At 41.0% G+C, this 24918-nt stretch overlaps 1 protein-coding gene across 1 annotated transcript; it reads right to left on the bottom strand.

The window, feature by feature from the left end:
• Nucleotides 1–557: 557 nt before the first annotated feature.
• Nucleotides 558–10266, bottom strand: meox2a (mesenchyme homeobox 2a). Its single transcript, XM_014200609.3, has 3 exons — nucleotides 9465–10266; nucleotides 3554–3726; nucleotides 558–1431 (listed from the first exon to the last, which is right to left on the bottom strand). Exons 1-3 carry the CDS (start codon nucleotides 10009–10011, stop codon nucleotides 1213–1215), a joined length of 939 nt encoding a protein of 312 aa, XP_014056084.1. The 5' UTR covers nucleotides 10012–10266; the 3' UTR covers nucleotides 558–1212.
• Between the last annotated feature and the right edge of the window lie 14652 nt (nucleotides 10267–24918).

Raw genomic sequence — 24918 nt, 5'->3', positions numbered from 1 at the left:
GAATTTTGACTGCACTGGGCCTTTAATAGGTACAGTATGATTGTAATTTATTCATACTGTTTCATCATGTTTACCACACAGTTAGCTTTTAGTCAAAACTACACTTTATTGCTAGCTTGCACTAAAAAGTTCACAGTCTCCAAAATTCTGTTCTAGCTCCAAATTAGAATGCACACTCACATTGTGCTGAAAGAGGAGATCAAGTCTTGAAATGATTCAATGATTTTGTAATAGAATATGATCCTTTCGCAGGTTCTCCTGCGGGGCTTTGGCAGAAGTCCCGACCCTGCCCTGTGGAAAAGGTGAATTAGGCATGCACCCCATCACCAGTTCTCTACACGTTGGCTAATGTTTAATTCATGTCATCTCAGTTCACAGCCTAGTCATACATTACCCTGGATTCATGTGGATGGGAGGCATCGTGACGTTATTCAACCCAACGTGAATTCCATTTACCTCTGGTTTAATTTATTTGATCTGAGAAGCATTTCAGTAGAACCTCTGTTCATGCAATATTCCGTTTTGTTTACAAATATCAGTCAGGGCAGAAGAAAATGGCCACTAAAGAACATCAGAAATGTTTATTACTGTGTGAGTGGTATAGTGTGTATTAGAAATTGTTGCTATAGCGAAGGTAAGAAAAATACAGATAATAAAGTTCAGAGTATACTGTAAATTAGCTGAAATTTGATTCTCCTGCACACTTGATTTAATCAATAATTCGATTACATCGCAATTTCTATGACATACAGTAGAAACCAATTGAGGCAAGTGTTCAACAGTGCAAATCAAAAGCATGAACTCGCCCCTTTTTCAATGCAAGACACACACATGGAATGTTCATAACAATCCGGCCAATTCTGAATCTGTCCTAATATTCTAAGAATCTGCTCTGCTTCCAAAAGCAGAGCGTTGAGTGGAGGCACGTTCGTAACATATGCTTAATATGCATTGACCTTTTGCAATATCTCATATTCCTGCGTTGGGTTCGCTGTTCTTGAAACGTATTGGTGATCTTAGTTTGGTTTAAGCAACGTCCTAACATGCATCTTCTTAGATCAAGTAGCACACGTAATTTCTTTGTACATTTGTACACATTTATTTAGCATCGTTGAACTTTGCTAACGACGACCAGACAACATGTCCTTTTAAGGACGTTCCTGAGATGTGAGGCTGAGCCCACTTTGAGTAGGCGTGGTCTGCTGCCGTGCATCATAAGTGAGCATGCTCAGAACTCTGGTCGCTGTCGTGACTGTTCTCGTTGGCCAGGGAGTCTGTGGAGTGATGAAGAGCCGCTATGCCGGAGAATTCGGACGGCAGCAATGTCCCCTTTTTCACGTTCACCAGTTCTTTTACCCTCGCTACAGCCCCCTGTTGACCTCCTTTCACTCGTTTCCACTTCATCCTCCTGTTCTGAAACCACACCTTTACCTGTGGAACAACCACAAAAGACAAGTCGAGTTATTCTGAGAAAAAAAAACAGCAAAATGGCGTTTGGCGTGGGGGGGGGTTCATTTTGCATAGCTGGACACTGTTACGAATACTGAGTAGAGTCCTATTAAAAGACCTGGATATTGATCAAATGGTAAGCCTGAAACCTGATACAGGCGCTGCTGTAAAGGTTTGGCAGCTATTTCTATACTGTAGCAGTGATTATGTGTTGATGTACTGTCACATTCCCTGGCATCAAGACGCTGCTTCCTCTTTTCCCTGACTCGACAACTCCTCCAGTATTTACGTCTCCCAGAATGATGATTAGACTGTTGCTTAAAAGGGTTTACGTAGAAGATTGGGTCCGAGTAGAAGTGAGAGTCGACACTGACTGGGTTCTGGTTGAGTCTCTCTTTCTCTCCTTGCGTTTGGTTGGTTTATTTTGGGGAGTGTCATGCTGTGAGGCCTAGCTGGGTCACATGGGCAGGAAGTCACTTGATTTTACATACAACGTTTGTCTTAAATCTTCAGCTATACATGCCATGCTGACGATCACATCAGTTGTGGTTATTGATAATGTATTGGTCCACATGATAGCACGTCAGAAGAGCACGTGTGAACTGAAGCCTTTGCCACCTGAATACAGCCTATAGCTCAAAGGGGATGGATTCATTTTGTTGCTATTTTGTTGCTATGTTACCTAATATACCTGTTTGTGATATATCACTCAAAGGTATTTTTAGTTCAGAGAACAATTTCCCATGTGTCAATGTGTCATTGAGTCCAGTCCCATTGAGTGTCGTAGTTATAATATCCCTATCAGGTTGACGGGCAGAGTTCCAAACCCAGCCACCCAGATTTCCTACTGTCATTACTGTAAATGGATCGTCCTTAAAATACATCTGCAAGCTTGCACTTTTCTCTCCTGTTATTGATAGTGCAGTAAGGCAAGGCGCAGGTTACCGAGTTTGTTGTCACATATGGCTACTGTATAGTACATGCTATTTCTACTAATGCTATCATCAGTGGGCTAATGACTCGATTACTTATAATGTTATTATTATGACTGGTTTGTATGGGCTGTTTTGCAGTCCTATTTGTTACTAGATATGAGTTTCCATGTTACTGAAGGTAAAACACAGGCCTGTCTGAGTCATGTAATGCCTAAGGGATCATGTTGCCTCTCTGGAATAACAGGTAGGTTCATGTTCTCTAAGAGATGGTTATGAATTTGAATTTGAATTTGGTATAAGAAAAATATTGGATGTTCTAAGCGCAATATAAGTACTCCAAAACTGTACGTAATTACTAGGCTGTTATGGGGTAATTACATAATTACTTAATGGAATAAACCAATGATATTCACTGTGTTAAGGGTAATGTAAAGTGTGGCTATTATTTATTGTTACATTAGTGTTTAGATGGTAGGCATAATATTTTTAATCTTAGTTTATGGTTATATTTGGGCATTTCAAATGACTTTTAGAAGTTTTACATTGAAGCACTTTGTCTAAAATCGAAAACTTAAGGTTGAAGGTTTTGAGTCTCCGATGTTACGTAAGAAACATATACGGTCAGGAACCAGTCTGTTCTATCCATTTAATATCTACTGTATTTAACAAACTACCTACGGCCAGATGTATGCCACACGTGACATATCGCTTCTCTCTGACACCCCAGATAGGTGTTACAAAACACTGTACGATGTTTCCTTCCCCGCAATTTGTCTTCTATTATTTATTTCATGTGACGGTGTTTACAGCGGCCCCTCTGCCTACGCTCTGAGACTAATTTGTCCGAGCTGGGGGAAACAGGAAGTGACTTGCTAGACAGCACCTCCTGCCTTTGTGCCTGTCTCCATTACTTGACTGTAGGCTGACTGAAAGAATAGACCCCCAATATCTGGAATATGATAGTCCCTCTTCACAGTCACAGCTGGAGCACAACAGCACACAAACCAGAAGTTCTAAAGTTAGGAAAACACTGTACCTCCGAAAACCTCTGTATGGTCTGACTGAGGCAGTCTTTTCCCACCACCCGGCATTAATGTGTTATGGGGTCAATATGTTTGAACCCAAAAGGACAAGTGGGAGAATGAGGTTAGAGTGGTGACATTACATACTTGTCTCTCTGTGAGATCGAGGTTGACTGCTATCTCGTAGCGCCTCAGCCTCGTCAGATAGTTGTGATGGGCGAACTCGGCCTCCAGCTCACGGATCTGCTCCTTGGTGAACGCCGTCCGCTCCTTCCTGGGTTTGCTGCTCACATCTGACTTGTAATTCCCGTCTTGGGACTCTGAAATCAAACACGGCACACATTTTGTCTTTCCAGTCAGGGAGATTTATACTCAAAGAAAAGAATGATAAAATGAGTATTATAAGCCAGAGACACAAATACAGGCAGAGGAGGGAAGGAGTCAGGTATGGGAAACAATGGGAGCTGCCAATCACCTTTTATTGTAGCGGCATTGTTTACGCACACTGTAAGTGGCTGGGAGGACCCAGAAGCGTCTACACATGTGCCTGTTTCTGGCAGCTGTACTCTCACACACACAATGGGTTGGCTCCTACTCTTTCCAATATGGAGTTCATTTGTCTTACTGTTAATGGAATCGGCTGCTACCCTCGTAGTTTTAACATGCAACGAAACAGCTCTGCAGGATGTGTGAAAATATGTTTCCTCAGTTTATTTACCTCCATTTTATAAGCGTCTCCTCTTCATGACTAACAAGCTCACAACAATTTGCAAGAGTAGCATGGAAGAGTAGCATGTATGTCAGTCTGGTTTTGATCTATGATTATGATATCATACACGTAAGGACAAACTGTTACGATTCCCCAGATGAACATGAAGCAATGCAGATCCTTTTTTTGCAAAGATATGCAAGTCTACCACCTGTTGATTCACTGGAGTGAAGGGAGGAAATTGTTTTATTGAGATTTAAAGGATTTATTTATACAACCAATGTGGATTAAAAATCTACTTGTCATTCCCATTTTGTTTCAACCTCAGGAGAAGATATTGTTACTTTTTATTTTTGACTGTTTCTCAGAAGGAACATGTTTTGTTCATTTGGTTCCCAAACGTTCCTATTGTGACCAGACTTTGTGGTTCGGCCGTTTGGATATGCTTCAGTTGCACATTGCACTTCAAGGCAACAGCGATTGCATGCTAATTAATCTGCGGTTCTGTTCTGCAGTCTGTGTTAATCCCAACAGGCGGTCCCAAATCCAAACTGTAAATAGGCTGGGAGTTTACAGGCCAGGGCCAGGCCAGATACACCACCAGTCATGGGAGTCACTCACTCCGCCACGTCACAGGAGACACTCCGAGAAACTTCTTGAAGTTCATACTGAAAAAGTGTCTCTTTCGAAATAGTTTCTCACAGAAAAAACGCTTTCTTTCTCTTTTTCTCACTCTTCTTTAAAAAAATACATTGCCCATCTCTTTTTTGTGTCATAGAAAATATATCAGAATGGAAAGTTATACAACTTTTGTTTGCAAAAAGCCATTCATCATTGATATTGTGGGAAAAAAGGGAAGGAAAATTCCAAGCACATGGTGATATGTCATACTGCGTAACTGGCATCCAAGACAGAAATACACTGCAAATTTATCGTCTAGTTATTCCCTCATAAATGATAAGACTTTTCTTACAGTGTGGTAAAGTAGCTGGAATTCTGTGTGTCATTGTATGGTGAATAGCAAATGTCCTATAGCTGGTAACCTTCCATCTCAACATGTCTGTAATTTCACCAGGGTAGGCCAACTGTCGGTGTGCCAGAGAGCAGGCCTCATTCAAACATACCTCTTAGATGTATTTACTCTCTGGTAAACACAGACATTGTGTAAGAATAAAGAATAACATGGCCAGCTGCTGGAGACCAGCGCAAAGCCGATTTAAAAAGAGTCCCAAGGTTTAACGACGCAGCCACTACACCACAGCAATTAGGTCCTTGCTGGAACTTTCATCTCTCCACACAAAAGGGAATAATGGGAGGAAAATACAGAGCCCAGACACTGGGTAGTTTTAGGGCTCCCAAATGGTCTGAAGATCAGGGAACCCTTTAAAAAATAGTGTTAGTGTCCCTGCAACGTTTCTGACAGAGAGACTGCAAAATGAAAGGATCTTCCCTGTGGCTCAGTTGGTAGAGCATGGTGTTTGCAACGTCAGCATGGTGTGTGCAACGCCAGGGTTGTGGGTTCGATTCCCACGGGGGGCCAGTACCAACAAAAAAAAATGCATGAAATGAAATCTATGAAATGTATGCATTCACTACAGTAAGTCGCTCTGGAGTTACAGTAGTTGTTGAGGAATCTTATCTACAGCAAACACAATTTCATTGTGACATAGAATATTGTAATGCTAGATCTACCAAAATAACCTCAGCGGTAATACCGAGAATCGCAAAGCCATGCCTGAGTTAGTCCCTGAGCATCACTTGCTATAGCAGCACTCCAAAATACTCTCCACAATAACAAAATAGGATATAAGCAATTACTATTACTTCATTAAAATCTATTAACACTTTCCTAAGAAGTTCTGGTTACACTTTACTTAAAGCCTACATGTATTCTGCATTATAATTCAGTTATAATACACAGTAGGAGACTTGACATGAGCATGTATGACGACCCACTACCAATGTCATATAATTATATAATGATCCTGACTAAAAACCAGCAGTTGTTGAGTCAGTAAAAATGTTGAGACATAGTGACACATAACATTAGACTTATTGTAAGACAGTATGTACATGTGCATAACATAATGTATAAAGCACTATACCTGCAGGCTAAAGTGTTTCCAAACTTTCAAATCTGCCAAGTTGACCCCTAGCTCCCTCAGAGCTCCAGTATACCCCGGTCGGCCAGCCCAGGTTACACCAAACGGCACGGCCATATTCCCTCCAGCTGGAACCCTTAAAATGAGCAGGTTTCACAGAAACCAGACACCCAAATACCAGCCGGACCACTCATCACGTGACAGTGTATACCTTCCACCTTTAGGGAAAACCAGGAGACCAGGAGAGTGTTCTGCATGGAAATCTGGGTTCAAGTGTTTTATTATTGTTTTCGTATCCAATGTAAAGTTTCACAGGCGGATTTTACTCAGGTTTCAATCCAGATGGTGAAACCAAATCAGGGCTATCTCATCGAACTGGCAACACGGTGCTATTTGGACAGCTGATTGGATAAGCTAACTATGCTCAATAATCAGCATGATTGGTGTTAGCGTGAAGAGAATGTAAGGCCCACGTAATGAGGCTGCAATAACCATTGGAACTAGGGAATTGAAATGGAGCTTGGGGGCCAAGTGTTAGTTTCCAAATGATTTGACCAAGGAGAACAGGAAATAGAGGATGGAGTTCTAAATGAATATAGGACTGGTTAGTATAGTCAAAACAAGAGCAGTATTATAAACAGTAATGACTGCCTTCGAAGTTGCGCTCTCTTAGCTTAGTAACTTTGTGTCGTTTTTCTGGCAATTTCAGCGTGGCGCTGCTACTTGTACAATGATTTGCATAATAATACAAAATAACATTCCCAACATCTGAACAATTCTATAAGTCAGGTGTGTTAATCATTTCTATGCATCTTTTTGATATTCCTCTACATCCAAATACCATGAGTTCTTATTTTGGTAACTATTCTTTTTAAATAGGGTTGTAATAAGCCTCTGTACAATTATAAAGAAACCTATTTTATATGCCCTCTGTCTCTACGCTGCCCAGTCATTTCAAACAGAAAGAATACACATTTAATTGCACACTTAATTAGTTGAAGTCCCTGTGATTTTGTGAAAGTGTTCCATCATCTGTTAGAATGAGTCATGTGTCAGAAGGGATCCATGACTGAAGTGGCCAACAGTATCCTGTGTGAGTCAAGCGAAACAGGGCACTAACCACATAGGGAAATATCAACCAAGTGTTCAAGTGGTTTGTACAGAACCCCAGCCAGGTGACCCACACTGAGGGTGTTTAAACAGACAGAGGTCTAGGCCCAGTGCTGCAGGATGACATTTCAGGTAGGACAGCAGATACACTTTCCATGGAACACTGATCAGTTGCTACTAATATGTTGACAACAAAATCTTCCATTTAAAAAAAAAACGCTTTCACACTTACAAAGTGCTTTATATCGATTAGAAAGGTTGAATAGTAAAAAGTTGATATATTCAAGAGATATTTGTCACGTCCTGGCCAGTATATAAGGTTAATTGTTTTGTAGTTTGGTCAGGGCGTGGCAGGGGGTATTTGTTTTATGTGGTTCGGGGTGGTGTGTTTTGTGTAAAGGGTGTTTGATTTAGTAATTCCGGGTTTTGGTTTATGTTTAGTATTCTATGGTTAGTCTAGGTTGTGTGTTTCTATGTTTGGTTGATTGGGGTTGGGACTCTCAGTTGAAGGCAGGTGTTGTCTATCTGCCTTTGATTGAGAGTTCCATATATTAGGGTGTGTTTGTATGTGTGATTTGTGGGTGATTGTTCTGTGTTTCGCCTTGTGCCTTACCAGACTGTTTTTGTTGATCGTTCGTGTTTTTGTTATTTTGTATGTTCGTTTTGAAAGATAATTAAAAAGCAAGATGAGCATTCACGTACCTGCTGCGTATTGGTCCATTTCTACCGACAACAACCGTGACAATATTGGTATATTCAGAGTTATAAAGACACTGCTATGTAATAATGTAGAAATGTATGTTCCAGTTAACTTAACGTAATAAATTACCATATTTGTATTGTTTATATTTTGTCGATATTTCTACACTTTCTGTGTATAAAGTTCATGGTCCTTTTCACAAACGTAGAAAATCTCAATGACTAAGAAATCCAAGGTCATAAGTCACGCCTGTACAGTATCTACTTGAGGTAAGAAAGCCATTATTCCAAACCTTATTAAATGCAAAATGCATGTTTTCAATTAGACCATATAATTACTTTACACATGTGTTCTTGAAATGCTGGCAAAACCTTTTTTTTATGTTGCATATTAATAACTGCTCAACAGTGATTGACAAGGGATCTTCATTTTATTGACAGAAAATATGTGTAGTAAATGTTTAGTAGTAAAGTACGAAAACATTAGCAGTAAAAATGTTCATGGTTGGTTGTACATTTCATTAATTTTTTAGGACCATTGAACAAACTTGTAGGAAATAGAGAGTAGGTTTCTTTGGGCGTTTGAAAGTTAAGTTTCGTTTCAATAAAATGTTTTGTTTAAAGACTATTAACATTGCAACAAATCTACTAAACTGTATATCAGCTGTTTTACATGATGCTACTGTAACTCACGTTTTTTAATTGAATATATTTATTGATTCAACTTCCTAATCTCTTTTATTAAAATGACTACATCAACAATAATCCTGGAACTAAGCGCACTCCACAGTAAGAAAAGCCTAAATCTTCTCGGGTGTTTAGTGTCATTCGAAGCACTGGTGTAGTCTTTTACAATCCATGACATTAATATTTTACAGTGAGCCTCATTTTCTGCCACCTAAAATGCGTTGAAATGAAACAGATGGGATTTAGACCAAAACATGGCAGAAGTCTAATGCCCACACGGAGTTATCGTCTGGACTTTGATCTCCCCTTTAGTCAACATACTGTAATTGCCTATGTTCATGTCAGCCAACATTTACAAACCTCTTTTCAGAGAATATTATACCACATTTTCTGTCAGTGAAGCATAAAACTCCACCACTCCGTCTCCACGGAAACCCTTAGAAGTCTGAGTGATAATGTCGTTCTTGAAACCACACCAAAATTAAACTCTTAATCTCTTTTCAAAACATTAGGTTAAAGTACAGTTAAGTTATACCCGTCTTGAATAAATGCGCTGCAAGTGTATTCAATAATTTTTTGTATTTCAACTGTATGACAATTTATTAATAAGATAAAGATATGTAGCTTTAGCTTCCCACTTACATTGTGTAACATTATACTCAACCCATTTTTACATGCAGCCCAAAGAAGAAGGAAGAAGACAGATAAAAATAAATGTCAACCCAAAAGTCGATCTTTCCTCTCGTCTTACCTGAGCTGTCACTTTTCCTCTTGCCATTTCTCTTCTCTGCCTCAGCAGGTGACATTGTATGTCTTCCAAAGTCTGCAGGCACACAGTTGGCCCCCGTGGGGGTGCTGCTGCCTAGGTTGGGGGTGCTGGTACAGAGACTGTTCCTGCCAAGGGTGCCTAGGTCTGGGGGTGCGAGGGCACTCTCCTGGGCCGAGTGAGAGTGGGGGTGGGGGTGGCAGAGGTTGTGGCGGGAGTTCGCACTGCCAGGAGAAGGCATCTGTGGAATGTGCCAGCCGGCCTGGTGCTGAGGCGGGTGATGCTGCTGTTGCTGTGCCGGGTGATGCCCGCGGTGATGGTGGTGATGCCCGCCGAACAGGCCCTCGTCACCGGGATAGCCGGAGACAATGCAGGCCGAAGGGGAGGAGGTGGCGGTGGAAGAGGCCAGGTCAGGGTAGGAGACGTGGTCCGAGCGTCCGTGGAGAGTGAGCGGAGACTGGGTGAAGGCAGGGTGCAGGGCCTGCACAGTGGCATGGGGGCTGCGGAGGCAGCCAAAGAGTGTGTGATCCATCGCATGCAAACACACAGCCCTCCAGAAAGATAAGGAGGGGGACAAAAAAAATGAAAGGTAACAAAAAAGTAAGCCAACTAAGTTTTTAAAAAGGGATCAAACAAAAGACAGAATATCCAAAATCCACTACTTGTGCTCTTTCCTTAGCTTACCCCAAATTTGTCTCCTTGATAAGAGTTCGATAAAAAAGTTGTGTGTGTGTGTTGAAAGGGGGCTCCAGTAATAATCCTGGGCATGCGGACAGTTGCCAGGCTGCGCAGGATAAACAGTGAACCCTAGATAAACTGCCGGAGAGATTCTCAGATGACAGGAGAGAGAGGAGACTGGAGACCTGTGGAGTGGAGGGAAAGGTGGTTCCAAGGAACTGCAGTAAGAGGGGAGCCGGCTGAGGGAACGTTATAAATAGGCTGTAACGTGAGAGGGAGGCTGGGTCACAGACTGCGTACTACTGACCACATGCATATGATCGCCCTCCAAAAAAACATGGCACAATAAATCAGCACTATTAAAATGGCTGGTGTCTCAGGAAACTTTGGCTATCTTGACTTCTAGTGGCAGCTTTTCTTCTTAGAAAATAGTCCATAATGTTTAAGATGATGATGGTGTTATGTGTTAGGGTTGTACCATTTGCACCTCCATACTTACCATAAGAGATGGGATGTAAAAATGTGAACAGACATGAGATAGGGGGTTGGTGTCAAGGGATAGCTCGTTATGTATTGTCTTACCTTTGTTGATATCGTTGTGAGGTTAGTTATGTTGAAGCACGTGTTGCTTTGCTTCCTTTCCAAAGCTATCTCATACTAGTATACTGAACCTCTGTATGGGTAGTTTGTATACACCAACAACAAAAAAGTTTTACCATATATATATATATATATATATATATATATATATATATATATATATATATATATATATATATATATATATATATATACACAGTACCAGTCAAAAGTTTGGACACACCTACTTATCATTCAAGGGTTTTTCTTTATTTTTACTATTTTCTACATTGTAGAATAATACTGAAGACATCAAAACTATGAAATAACACATATGGAATCAAGTAGTAACCAAAAAAGTGTTAAACAAATCAAAATATATTTATATTTGAGAAGAAAACCTATGAAATAACACATATAGAATCAAGTAGTAACCAAAAAAGTGTTAAACAAATCAAAATATACTTTATATTTGAGATTCTTCAAAGTATCCAACCTTTGACTTGATGATAGCTTTGCGCACTCTTGGCATTTTCTCAACCAGCTTCATGAGGTAGTCACTTGGAATTCATTTCAATTAGCAGGTGTGCCTTGTTAAAAGTTCATTTGTGGAATGTCTTTCCTTCTTAATGTGTTTGAGCCAATCAGTTGTGACAATCAGTGTTGTGACAAGGTAGGGGTGGTATACAGAATTTGGTAAAAGTCCAAGTCCATATTATGGCGAGAACAGCTCAAATAATCAAAGGACAGTCCATCATTACTTTAAGACATGAAGGTCACGTTTTTTCAAGTGCAGTCGCAAAAACCATCAAGCGCTATGATGAAACTGGCTCTCATGAGGACCGCCACCGGAAAGGAAGAAGCAGAGTTACCTCAGCTGCAAAGGATAAGTTCATTAGAGTTACCAGCCTCAGAAGTTGTACACCAAATAAATGCTTCACAGAGTAACAGACACATCTCAACATCAACTGTTCAGAGGAAACTGTGAATCAGGCCTTCGTGGCTGAATTGCTGCAAAGAAACCACTAGTAAAGGACACTAATAATAAGAAGAGACTTGCTTTGGCCAAGAAACACGAGCAATGGACATTAGACCGGTGGAAATTTGTTCTTTGGTCTAATGAGTCCAAATATGAGATTTTTGGTTCCAAACGCCGCGTCTTTGTGAGACGCAGAGTAGGTTAACGGATGATCTCCGCATGTGTGGTTCCCACCATGAAGCATAGAGGAGGAGGTGTGATGGTGTGGGGGTGCTTTGCTGGTGACACTGTCAGTGATTTATTTACATTTCAAGACACACTTAACCAGCATGGCTACCACAGCATTCTGCAGCGATACGCCATCCCGTCTGGTTTGCGCTTAGTGAGACTATCATTTGTTTTTCAACAGGACAATGACCCAACACACTTCCAGGCTGTGTAAGGACTATTTGACCAAAAAGGAGAGTGATGGAGTGCTGCATCAGATGACCTGGCCTCCACAATCCCCTGACCTCAACCCAATTGAGATGGTTTGGGATGAGTTGGACCGCAGAGTGAAGGAAAAGCAGCCAACAAGTGCTCAGCATATGTGGGAACTCTTTCAAGAATGTCGGAAAAGTATTCCAGGTGACTACCTCATGAAGCTGGCTGAGAGAATGCCCAGATTGTGCAAAGCTGTCATCAAGGCAAAGGGTGGTTACTTTGAAGAATCTCAAATATAAAATATATTTAGATTTTTTGGTTACTACATGATTTCATATGTGTTATTTCCTAGTTGTGAGGTCTTCACTATTATTCTACAATGTAGAAAATAGTAAAAATAAAGAAAAACCCTTGAATGAGTAGGTGTGTCCAAACCTTTGACTGGTACTATATATATATATATATATATATATATATATATATATATATATATATATATTATATATATATATATATAAAGTTTGTATATATATATATATATAAACATAAACCTTTCTATAATAGCTAAATATAAAGATCCTATATTATCTTTACAGAGAGGCGGATGATACTACTACATACTACAGAGTGTAATATAACCAGTGGGAGTTAATATAGCATGAAAATACCTAGAGGAGAAGGTATTTCTCTTATCTTATTTCCTATTTCAGTGAGACAGATTGAAAGAACTAGAAGTATTAAGTTTGTCATAATCAGATATATACGTAACTTGTTTAGCTCTACAATAGTTGGTTGTATCTAACATGTATCTAATGCACATCTAATAGATTAAATTGTATAGGATGAAACCTGAATCCAATCACTGATGATTTCAATTTAGTGGCCGGAAGGGGTGATAAAACACAAATAAGCCTACAATCAGATTTAAGTCTAATTTTGATATTGTAAACAAATTGCTGTTCAACTTTTGAATTTTTGTGTGCAAAATTGTAAACAATTGTTTGCATACACACAAAACATTATACCGTTATATTCAACATTCGGATAAATATATTCCAATCTTACAGCTAGAAATAGAAATTATAAGTGGCTAATGAATTTACAAATTACAAATTAACAGACCAAATGGCATTAGACTATTAAATTAGCTAAATAAAACAATCCAACCTTTTTCGATCAATCAAGATATTCCAATAGCTGCGTGTGTTTACCTGATGTACGGCTAATGCTTATTGCTTCGGCATCATGGTCAGTACTACACACCAGGGCTTCAGAGACTACGCTACTACAGCAGGCTGTGCCACATGTATGCAAGCCTGCCTGAGAAAGGAAATTAATTACACTTTGAAAGAAAATGACTTTAGCAGATAGAGAGGAGGCAGGCTGTAACTTGGACGCTATCGCTCTTCCCATTCCTACCGTGCCTTTCGAAGAGAGCAGGGAACAGCACCGTGTCTACAAACTCCTTAGGTGAGCTTGAACCTTCTACTGTTTACCTTTCAAATTAAGGCTATTAGCAGGATAGGAAAGCTAGCTGTTTATTCAGCTTTTCTTCTGGTATTAATACACATGTGGTTTCACTCTCTGGACATTCTGTTCGCAGCATTAGTACCCTGTGGTGAGTGTCTTGGTGAATCCTACTCTTGTTGCCCTTTGTGTGGTGTGTTGCTCGAGCCGCCGTGATATGAGTCAAAACCCCCCACAGGTGGGGATGGTGGAGGTGCGATGGGGCAATCCCCAGATTTTCTGCTGTGACTAGGAGCCCCGGGTCAGTGATGTTACAGATTAAGCTGGGGGAATGGCTCCAATTTGGAGCGTGTTTGATGAGGCTTTAGCCGTGACGGGCAGATAGAGCAAGACCAGGATGGCACAGTGCTGTAGACATTAGATAGAGACCCGCTGCTACTCATCCAACCTGTCCCTGTCAGTCAGTCAGTCAGGCCCAATAATTCAGAACAATGTAGTTATAGACATAGAGGATGATGTGTAACAAACAAAAAAAAACACTATGAAATTATGGTATAGTGCTTTCAGTCTGTGTGTATTTATTGTGTAGTTATTGGTGTTGGCTGGTGCAATCAAATTTCCCCCATTGGGGATTAACAAAGTACTTTCTTATCTTTAGCAGAAAAATAAAATGAAGTCCTTGGTCTGACTGTAAATCTGATGGGTCTCCAAAATCTAATCAGTAGAAGTGTACCAAAAAAAAGCTTTTGTAAAATCCTTTTGCAGTTTTTTTGGTGTCTGTTTTGTCTTACATACTACAAATTGATGTGGCAATTTAGTGCTTGGGTATAACTGACCATACTAACTGAATATTCCAAATGAAATGTATTTGATTGAAGAAGAGTTATGCGTTTGGTGCTTAACATTAAAAATGTAATGTGTAACTGAGTCCTGGCTGTCACCATGAGCTCTTTCTTTTTACTTGATTACCTGCCTCTTACTTGGCTGAGTTTTAATGTTGTGCTTCAGTTAGAAAGCCTTGAAGTATATCTCCACAAGAATATGATATATTATGCCCTTTAAGAAGTGACCATGATCATTGTCAAAAGGGCCTGAGTATTTCTGAAAGACAACGAGTTTTTGATAATACAGTATAAAGACTTTCAATCAGGATGCATAAATACACACATACTTAATCTGGTTTAAACCTTGGAATATGAAGCATTAAGCACAAGCAGGCTCACACTTGTATGTTTGTTAATACAACAAACAGTAATCCAATACATTCCAAATGAATACATTAATATAAATATAGGGAGATAAATATAAAGGGTGTATACTGATAGTTGTTTCTCATTCGTAGTAAGTTGGATACGTTTTAATGTGAAAATAATTTATTATGATTTTTCAAACCTGATTTGTCATAACATCCATATTTAAGAACTGATTAGGGGGGACTGCAATTTATACACAACCATAATTATTATATGGATATAATTATGATGTTTCTTTAATATCTATAGGCTAATTGAATATTAATGAGGTTGTTAATTACTTAATTGAATCAATTATTCGACAGCTATAAAAAACAACAATATTTGGTTGGTAAAATTGTTTGAATCTATCATAATATAATTTGAATCTAAATGATACATCTTGTTTTTCACATGGTCTCTGCTGTAGTATTTATACACCAAGCGTTTTCATATCCTACTTCACAAAACAACTGGTAGTAAAATATTTACTTGAACATAATTTAGCTATACTATACATATGTTTTAGATAGAATTTTTCTAAAACCCAAAGACAAGATAATTGAAAATACAAACGAAATGCATGCATTTCTTGACTGTAAAAAAAAATATATATATATCCTCACAATAGAGTTTGGCATTTAAAGGCTAGTCCTGTTTAAATGATTGTGTGTGGACAGTCCCGGTGACTGTGGCAGGGAAATGTTAATCGCTGCTTGTTTTACTTTGAATTTCAGCTTTAGATTTATGACCGTTGTCAGTAAAATACATGCGGACGTGAAAACGATGTACTTGACATATGGTGTTGTGTGGCACTAACTGTTGTCTCTTTACGCTCAGCATTTGAGTGAAGATCTTTAAAAGTAAAAAGAGGTCTCAGTTAATTCAAACCAAGTACTTATCCAAAACCTATCTTGTCATCTATGCCTTATAAATATAGAGTTAGACTTTTTTTTACATTATTATCTTATTTATTAACTTATTTATGCAGTATTTTTCAGCTGCTGTTATTTTTAAGCATACACTGAGTGTACAAAACATTAGGAACACTTTCCTAATATTGAGTTGCATCCCCTTTTTGCCCTAAGAACAGCCTCAATCCGTCGAGGCATGGACTCTACAAGGTGTCGAAAGCGTTCCACAGGGATGCTGGCCCACGTTGACTCCAATGCTTCCCACAGTTGTGTAAAGTTGTCTGGATGTCCTTTGGGTGGTGGACCATTCTTGACAAACACGGGGAACTGTTGAGTGTTAAAAACCCCAGCAGCGTTACAGTTCTTGACACACTCAAATCAGGTGCGCCTGGCACCTACTACCATACCCCGTTCAAAGGCACTTAAATCTTTTGTCTTGCTCATTTACCCTCTGAATGACACACATACACAAACATGTCTCAATTGTCTCAAGGCTTAAAGATCCTTCTTTAACCTGTTTCCTCCCCTTCATCTACACTGATTGAAGTGGATTTAACAAGTGATATCAATAAGGGATCATAGCTTTCACCTGTATTCACCTGGTCAGTCTATGTCATGGAAAGAGCAGGTGTTCCTAATGTTTTGTACACTCAGTGTACATTGTTATGTTGAGTAGGATTGCAATTACATTTACATTTTAGTCACTTAGCAGACGCTCTTATCCAGAGTAACTTACAGTAGTGAGTGCATACATTTCATAAATGTATTTATTTATTTATTTTTCGTACTGGTCCCCCGTGGGAATCGAACCCACAACCCTGGTGTTGCAAACACCATGCTCTACCAACTGGTCTTGTTTAATTTTGTGGGATGTTGGTTGCACTTGAATATGCTGTATATTTTCTCTTTTGAGTAAGTACTGTACAATAAAGCTAATGTTTATTACTGAATGACCTTGCATAGTAAAGATAATATCTCTCATACTGTAAATATGAACTGTCAAATATACTGAATGAAGGTCGCTCTGGATAAAATGTAATGAAATGTAACATAGCTTTGTTTTTATTACTTTTGATTACATTGTGTAAATACATTTCCTCCTGTTAGAAACTGAATGATAACTATGACTATGATTTTTTTAAACCTGCCACCAAGATAACGATCGCTTAATAAATCCAACAAATCTTCTAATGTTTTTTAGTTTTTATACAAATTCATTGTAGCTTAACCTCTCTATCTGCTAGAGATCCTGGTTATAGTTTAATTATCTTGTTTTTCAGAGGCTATAATTAACATTTAAAATGCGTGGAAATCAAAATCCAGCTAACAAATTCAGATTCATGCCTATATCCCTGTAGTACAGAGAAATGAAGGCAGTAATAGTGAGGTGGCCATTTTCTATAGATTGAACAATTATAGACAGCAGGGGTGACATCACCATCTATGGTGCTGCTTGGAGCTGTGGATAGCGTGAGGGTCCTGCTAGGTTCTCAAAGCAGGGCGACAGAGCCTGGCTGGCTGCACGGCTGCAGACTCGTGTGATACTGAGCAGGGCCTAGCACCAGGCAGACCACACCTCAAACAGCTCAGGGTCACCCACTAAAACTCCATTTAGATCTGGACCTGGTACAACCACCAAAACCCAAAGTCCCAGGTTGGCGGGTTCCATATGCATTACTACAGCGCAAAGCCTCGTTCCTCTTAGCTACATTTGTAAATGCCCTCCACCATGCCCCCCCCCCCCCCACACACCACACACACACACACACACACACACACACACACACACACACACACACACACACACACACACTTAGTGAGCCCTAGAAGGCTTCTTACTTCAGATGTGAATGGGTGCCAGAAGGCATTGAGTTGATCCAGACTCCAATCTGTGAATGATGCCTTCAGTGCCATTAGGCCTTAGTGTTTTTGCGATTGCCTCACCCTTGGCTTTTTTCACAATTTGTTCCTGACCCCCACAGATCTCATTCACTCCAGCAGCTTGAAAACAGCGTTGGGCCAATTGCATCACTTCAGCATCCCTCTGATCGTCCAGTACAACATGCTGTTCCAACAAAACAAATCATTTAGAAGAGTGAAGTCAACGTTTTATGATTTAACGTCTTCCTTCTCTCTTTAGGTTCCTGGGGTTTCTGGCATATTCCCAGAGCGCTAGATTCTCCCGCTAGTCATTGGCTCAAAGCTCTGACTAACACTCAATGTGTCAAAGTGTTTGTAGAACTTCATTAGCAAGACCTGGCACCTTATTCCAGCTCTCCAGTCTCCACCATTGATCTGCTCTCAGTGCATTGCCACACCATACCACCCTGTCAGTGGCAGGTCCAATGCAACTATCAAATCTATTGAATTGTTGGTGATCGGTGAAGGTGTTTCCAAGTGGTTTAAACAACACAATGACCTAGGACTCTCAACTCTCTCATGGTGGGGAGGTATGCAATGCTATGTGAATGCTGACCTCTACTGGTAAGTGTTGAAGGGGGGGAAGGTGTGAGAGGGGGTAGAAATATAGCTACAGTCATGCTTCAAGTGATCCCAACTGACCTATAGCTATGAGTAATGCTAACGCATACTTGACCTCTGGAGCCGATGGGGTTATGCTGATCTCACTTCCATTACACAAGCATCTGGAGAGGAATACGATACTAATAGCAATCAGAAATGGTAATCACAATCATCATTATAGTTTTATTTATGGTAATTATCATATACTGTACAATGTACCAGATGGGAAAGTATCAACGTTTTTTTTTTAACCCATCCCTTATCAGCAATCATTAGCTTGATGACTCCAAATCATTTGAAAAGAATGGCTACAACTACAGATTGTCATTAGAAGTATGTCAGAATGTTGACATACTGTATTAACCATAGTATGTCACCTGTGAAGCTGAACGTGACATAATTACAATGGTTAAATATCCATATTTTTACATATTCTGATGTTGCCAAGTGAATTTGTTTTGAAGGTCAGACATATTTTCTTGACATTTTATTCATCTATTATTAGCGTGCGCAGAGCAGATCTGAAGTCAAGGGTTATTGCTGCCCGGTGTCAGTCAGATTTAGCAGCGGCCCAATAGGAACTCTGTGACCTCTGCATATTTTGCACTCAGTGAGGTCATTGGCTGGTCCCCGGGGAGCCATTATCCTCTCTGTCTCCTCTCACGCTGGGAAGTGGAGTTCCCAAGCATTTCCCTTCTTCCCTCCAGAACAATCCCATGTCTTCCCAATCAGGAGCATCTAGTAGCTGGCTTCACCCGTTTACTGAGTCCACACGGTGTGGAGATGACGAAGACCAGCCGTCTGGGACAATAGGAGGATATTGAGACATACTGTAAGGGTGTCTGAAATGAAATCGCCCCTAACTCTGATAGTGAGGGCTTAGAGCAGTGGTTGTCAAACCTCTCCTCGGGGATCTCCAACCGTTCCATGTATTTAATCTATTCTGGAGCTAGCACACCTGACTCAACTTGTCAACAAACATGAATCCCTTGAATAGGTGAATCAGGTGAGCTAGTTCAGAGTTGCAACACAATTGTGATACGTCAGGGGGTCCCCCAAGCAGAGGTTTGAGAACCACTGGCTTAGACAGTATAGGTCAGGGCTGCCCAACCCTCTTCCTGGAGATCTACTGTCCTGTGGGTTTTCAGTCCCACCCTCTTCCTGGAGATCTACCGTCCTGTGGGTTTACAGTCCAGCCCTCTTCCTGGAGATCTACCGTCCTTTGGGTTTACAGTCCAACCCTCTTCCTGGAGATCTACTGTCCTGTGGGTTTACAGTCCAGCCCTCTTCCTGGAGATCTACCGTCCTGTGGGTTTACAGTCTAACCCTCTTCCTGGAGATCTACCGTCCTTTGGGTTTACAGTCCAACCCTCTTCCTGGAGATCTACCGTCCTGTGGGTTTACAGTCCAACCCTCTTCCTGGAGATCTACCGTCCTGTGGGTTTTCAGTCTAACCCTCTTCCTGGAGATCTACCGTCCTGAGGGTTTTCAGTCCAACCCTCTTCCTGGAGATCTACCGTCCTATTGGTTTTCAGTCCATCCCTAATTTAACACACCTGATTCTACTAATTACCTGCTCAATAAGACCTTAACTAGCTGAATCAGATATGCTAAATTAGGGATTGGACTGAAAACCTACAGGACAGTATATCTCCAGGAAGAGGGTTGAGCAGCCCTGGTATAGGTGATGTTATGGAGGCTCGTTTGGAAATCGTCCAAAACAGTCTCAAATTGTAAAAGTCTCTGATGTTTTATTGTTTTGTGATTTGGTACTTGAGAAAATACATTATTGTCCTGTGTCTATCTGAGTAATTTAGATCATACAGTAAGCTTAAATAACCCTGGAAATAAAACACGTTTTACTCTTTATGTATTAGTTGAACATTAAATACAAATTCCTATATATCCTTCAACATGTAAAATCAAATGCATCCCCATGACATCTGTTGAAGAGAAATGTACAGTAAGACACGGCCCTATATCCTGTCTCTTGTTTGTGGTCATCAGGTGACAGTGCAGTGTGCAGGAGCTGGAAGGGAGGTTGGGGGTTTAATCGGGCTAAAGGGGAGGAGGAGGTTTGTACAGGAAGGAGAACACCGTCAGTTCCAGGGCTTTCCAGACCTCCCTGGGGCTTCATTATAAGACAGAGGAGGAGGAGGGGGAGGGACGTCCTGTGACAAATAATCCATCTGCCCAAACAGAAGCACTGAGGGAGACCTGCGAAGGAACCAATGTCACAGCAACACTGTGATGGAAAATTGAGCGAGAGAGTGAAAACAAAAGAAAACAGAGATAGGAAGTAACAAGCTGGAACAGAAAGAAAGGGTGTGCAGATTTAAAGAAAATGAGTGGGGGAGTTTTACATACTCAAGAAGGAATTGAAAACTCCCTGTGGCGTGAAAGTTGCAGCTATTAGTCATCCAATAGGGAACAATAGGGATGTTGTCAATCTGGGAGAGAGAACAGAACAACTTCACTCAGGAAGAAGCGTGGGATGGGACAGTATAGGATTTTAGACTATTCTTTTAAAAGTGTGTTTCTTCTCTCCAAAATGTAAAAACATTGTAGCCTACATAGTTTTTTTTACCTATGAAATAATATCAACAGTAGTTCTCCATGAATTGTTTGTATGGGGCTATTAGAAAACAATGGTAAATCAATCATTCATACTGTAAGCAATGAATAAAAAAGACTTAGTTCATAAATGTGAAAATGTTTAATGTTTTTTTTTTTACTTTTTGGTTTAGTATTTCCCTGACCAGGGTTGGCTCTAGCCTTTTGGGGGCCCTAAGTGAGGAATCCCCCCACCAAGCGGACAATATTTTTTTTACGGCCCCCTTCTTGACTGCGGCGAGATAACATTTTGTTTTAAAGTTAATTTCCTGCAATTCTACACATTTTGCCATTGAGCGGAGAGAAATTATAATATAATGTTTTGACAAATTTCATGCAATTCTACTCATTTTGCCAGGGAGGCAGTGAGACATTTTTGCAATTTTAAAGCAAGTTTTCTGCAGTTCTACACATTTTGTCATGACTTATGTATGTAGGCACCCATGGAGATCAGTGGCCCTGGACACGTGCCCTGCATGCCCGGTCGGTATTCGGCCATGATTGCTACAAGTTTAGATAACTGGCTAGACTAACTGGCTAGACTATCTTACCAAACAAAAAATTGTTAGCTGACATGGCTAATTGAGTGACTGTCAGTGACGGACTAACCTAACGTAGCAGGCGTAAAATAAATGCCTGAAACTAGATTCCCCTACATGTATGGTCTTGACGAGAATGTCTGGAAGGTTCTCTTCTGCACAGTTCAACCAATCCAGTAAATGCGGAGGAGGAGTTAAGATGGAGTCACGCCTTTTTAATGTGAAAAAACGTTATAGTAATCATGGCTGAATACGACCGGGCACGCAGGGCACGTGCCAAGGGGCCCTGACCTCCAGGGGGCCCCCATTGATTTTGTTAGTCACTCTCACTCAGGCCCTCTCTTCCATTTCCCCTGAAAACTGGAACATCCGGTTGTTGATGTCCCCGCTGAGACTAATGCCTGAAAAAACAAAAGAAAAATCGCTGATGCACAAGCAAATTTCGAACTTGCACCTAGTGTGTTCTACAATGCTGTACCCTGATGAAGACAGCTTGTCTGTCAAAACGTTGGTTATTCAATTATTGCATCTGAACTCCTAGAGTGTGCAGCTCTCCTTTTCTTTTTCAAGTGTTCTACCCCGCTAGCCAGCACCTCGTCTAAATAAATAGGTGTGCGTTTCTTTCGCCACTACAATTCTAACTGTCAACAGTGAGTTGAGTCAGGGGCCCTGTAACAGCTGGGGTCCCTAGGCGACCGCATATGTTCCTTATGCCTAGAGCCGGCCCTGTCGCTGACTGTTCCTGAATCACACATTGTCTTAACAAATTCCTCACACCTCTTTGAAGAAATAAACTCCTCTCCTTCGACTAGTTTTGACTCAGTGCTTCCTCGGTGTCTTCCCCAGCTGTTTAAGTTTACTAATGATAGTTGTTGATACTGAATGACCCACACTGAAGCACCAAAGCACCATGCATTGTCAGAGAAGTGACAGATCAAGTGTGATAAAATCCCCCTTATTCAGTCATCACTGTTGGCCAGCATAACGATGGACTGTGGGTTGTAATGTTTACATCTGTCCCCCTACACTTGTTAGCTCCTTTAGGCCTATACGGCTTTTATGCATACTGTCTCAATGTCACTTATAGTAACTGCTTTAACTTCAACTTCAGCATAATTTGAATATATGTGTTTAAACAACATATACATTTGTATATTTGTGGAATTTAAAAAAAAAGCATGATCTTTGAAATCCTCTAAACACGTTTGACAGACATGGAACTACTTTTCCCACAGGTACAATGTACCCCAGTGCCGTTATTGAGGTAACACACATCTCTCAGTTCAAGATGAAAGAACACCAAACATTTACAGGAACATTCTCACACATCACTCATGTTCACTCACATCGGTCTTGTTGTTCAGCAATCAACACACCATTTCCCTTTCTCCTCGACAAATAAACCCTATTAAAAGATGGCCTCCTGGCATTAGAATGCCTAACACTGAGCGACACTCCCATAGCTGTGGTAAGTCGTGTAAATAACTGTGTTCTGCTGAGGGCCTGCTGATCAAACACTGCACCAAGCACCATTTTCTTTCTTAATCGACTGTATCATACAACCCCTTCTGTTTACCTTAAACCAGATTGACCTTTTATAGAGCTGATTACTACGTGCTAATTACACTACACAGAAGGGTGGAGTCAGAACACACAGCAGGCAAACACAGTACGTACACAGGCTGGAATACACACAGAGACTCGCACATGCAAACACACAGGCTTGCACACGCACACACACAAACCCTGGTTTTCACACAGAGACGGGTACACCCCCCCCCCCCCACACACACACACACACACACACACACACACACAGGCCGTTTACACACACACCCTGATCCAGTGTGTATGTGGCGTGTTTACATGTGGGCTCCATTTTGCGGTGGCGTGTGATAATCAACATGATCAGAATTCTGACTAACAAATGCTGCAGCAGCGCTGGTAGAGTAAACAGGTAATACATCTAGATCACATCAGCGTAGCATTCTACTGTAAACACTTTGTTCAAAATTCGTATTTGTGGCATCCCGTGCTGAAGGGAGATGCCGGCTGACATTCTTGGCGCTCTCCACAAGAAAGAGCTGTTGGAGAAATAGAGCTGTGAGTTTATGGGTTTGGTCATTTACGAGTTTCGCCAGAGCATCTGGTGGCTTTAATCACATGGGGGGAAATTAGTCAGAAATGTAGGAATGGTGAGGAGGAGGCGAGGTTTTAGGTCAACTGGAGAAGGAGTCTCATAGGCCCTCCTCTGTGTGTACTGAAAGGCTGTGTTGATACTTCACTTCACAAATTTGAGTCATTTTCAATGGACATTTACGCTTATTTATGCAGGGGTGGGGTCCATTCCATTTCAGTCTATTCACCTCTTGAATAGAAATTCAATGTACACATAGAAAACAACAGGCAATTTTCAATTCATGAAATGGAATTAACCCCAACCCTTTGTGCCCATGTAAAGTGGTTCCTGGCCTGAACACGTGCGTTCGCTGCAGCTATCAAAGGTCACAGTTCACGGTCATTTTAACAGTCAACATCAGGTTCACTAAAAGGAGAGGGGAGGAAGCTGCCGTTTCTAGCAGTGACTGAAACTGATCCCTCTCCCTTGTAAAAGGTGCACACCAGACACATGCAAGTGGAATCGCCTCAGTGAAATTGATCTCGGCGTGAACTGAATGGGTGAAGTGTATCATAGCCCTTTGCCACCTGAAGTCCATGTGTGTGCATGCAGACCTGCATGCAAGTGTGTGTGTGAGTGTGTCTTAGCACGTGTGCACACGTGCATGTGTACATGTACGTGTGCGTGTGTGTGTGTGTGTGTGTGTGTGTGTGTGTGTGTGTGTGTGTGTGTGTGTGTGTGTGTGTGTGTGTGTGTGTGTGTGTGTGTGTGTGTGTGTGTGTGTGTGTGTGTGCGCATGCGTGAGTGGCGACTGACATCTAACCCATGGGCTAATGTAATCTGATGGCAAAGAGGGGCGTGAGGCGATAAATTCTGTAACTTCTACCCCTCAAATTAGTAGCACTTTTAACAAGCCTGCCCACACACTGTTAACAAAGTGCTCACGACGGCAGGCCTTGATAATTAACTGTGGAGCTCCCCAGATGAGCTCCAGGAGAGAAAGGAGCCCCATATATCATCCAACTATAGAGTAAGTCCTCCCCCCACCCCTCAGAATGGAAACAATATCATAAAAGGCCTGTAGTGACATAAAACAAAACCATTAGCTTTGACGTCGAGGGAGGAGAAGTTAGCTCATTTGGGGTTCAAAAAAGGAAAGCGTCTGGACTGATTCTGTTCTTTATGGCCTGCCTGTCTGTGTAAGTCCCCAGATTTATTTTGGTGTCTGCACAGCAGGGCATAAATCATCTCTGGTCCCTCTGCCTCTCTTTCTGTCCTTCTTTTTCTCTCTCCCTCTTTCACTCTCTCTCTCGCACTCCCTCTGTCTCCCTCTGTCTCTCTTCCTTCTCTGTCTCTCTTCCTTCTCTCTCTCT

The sequence above is a fragment of the Salmo salar genome, chromosome 05 (genome assembly GCF_965601325.2).
Source record: "Salmo salar chromosome 05, fSalSal1, whole genome shotgun sequence".
In the NCBI taxonomy this organism is placed as follows: Eukaryota; Metazoa; Chordata; class Actinopteri; order Salmoniformes; family Salmonidae; genus Salmo; species Salmo salar.
The sequence above is the reverse complement of the archived record's forward strand: the minus strand, read 5'-3'. Positions and strand labels throughout refer to the sequence as shown.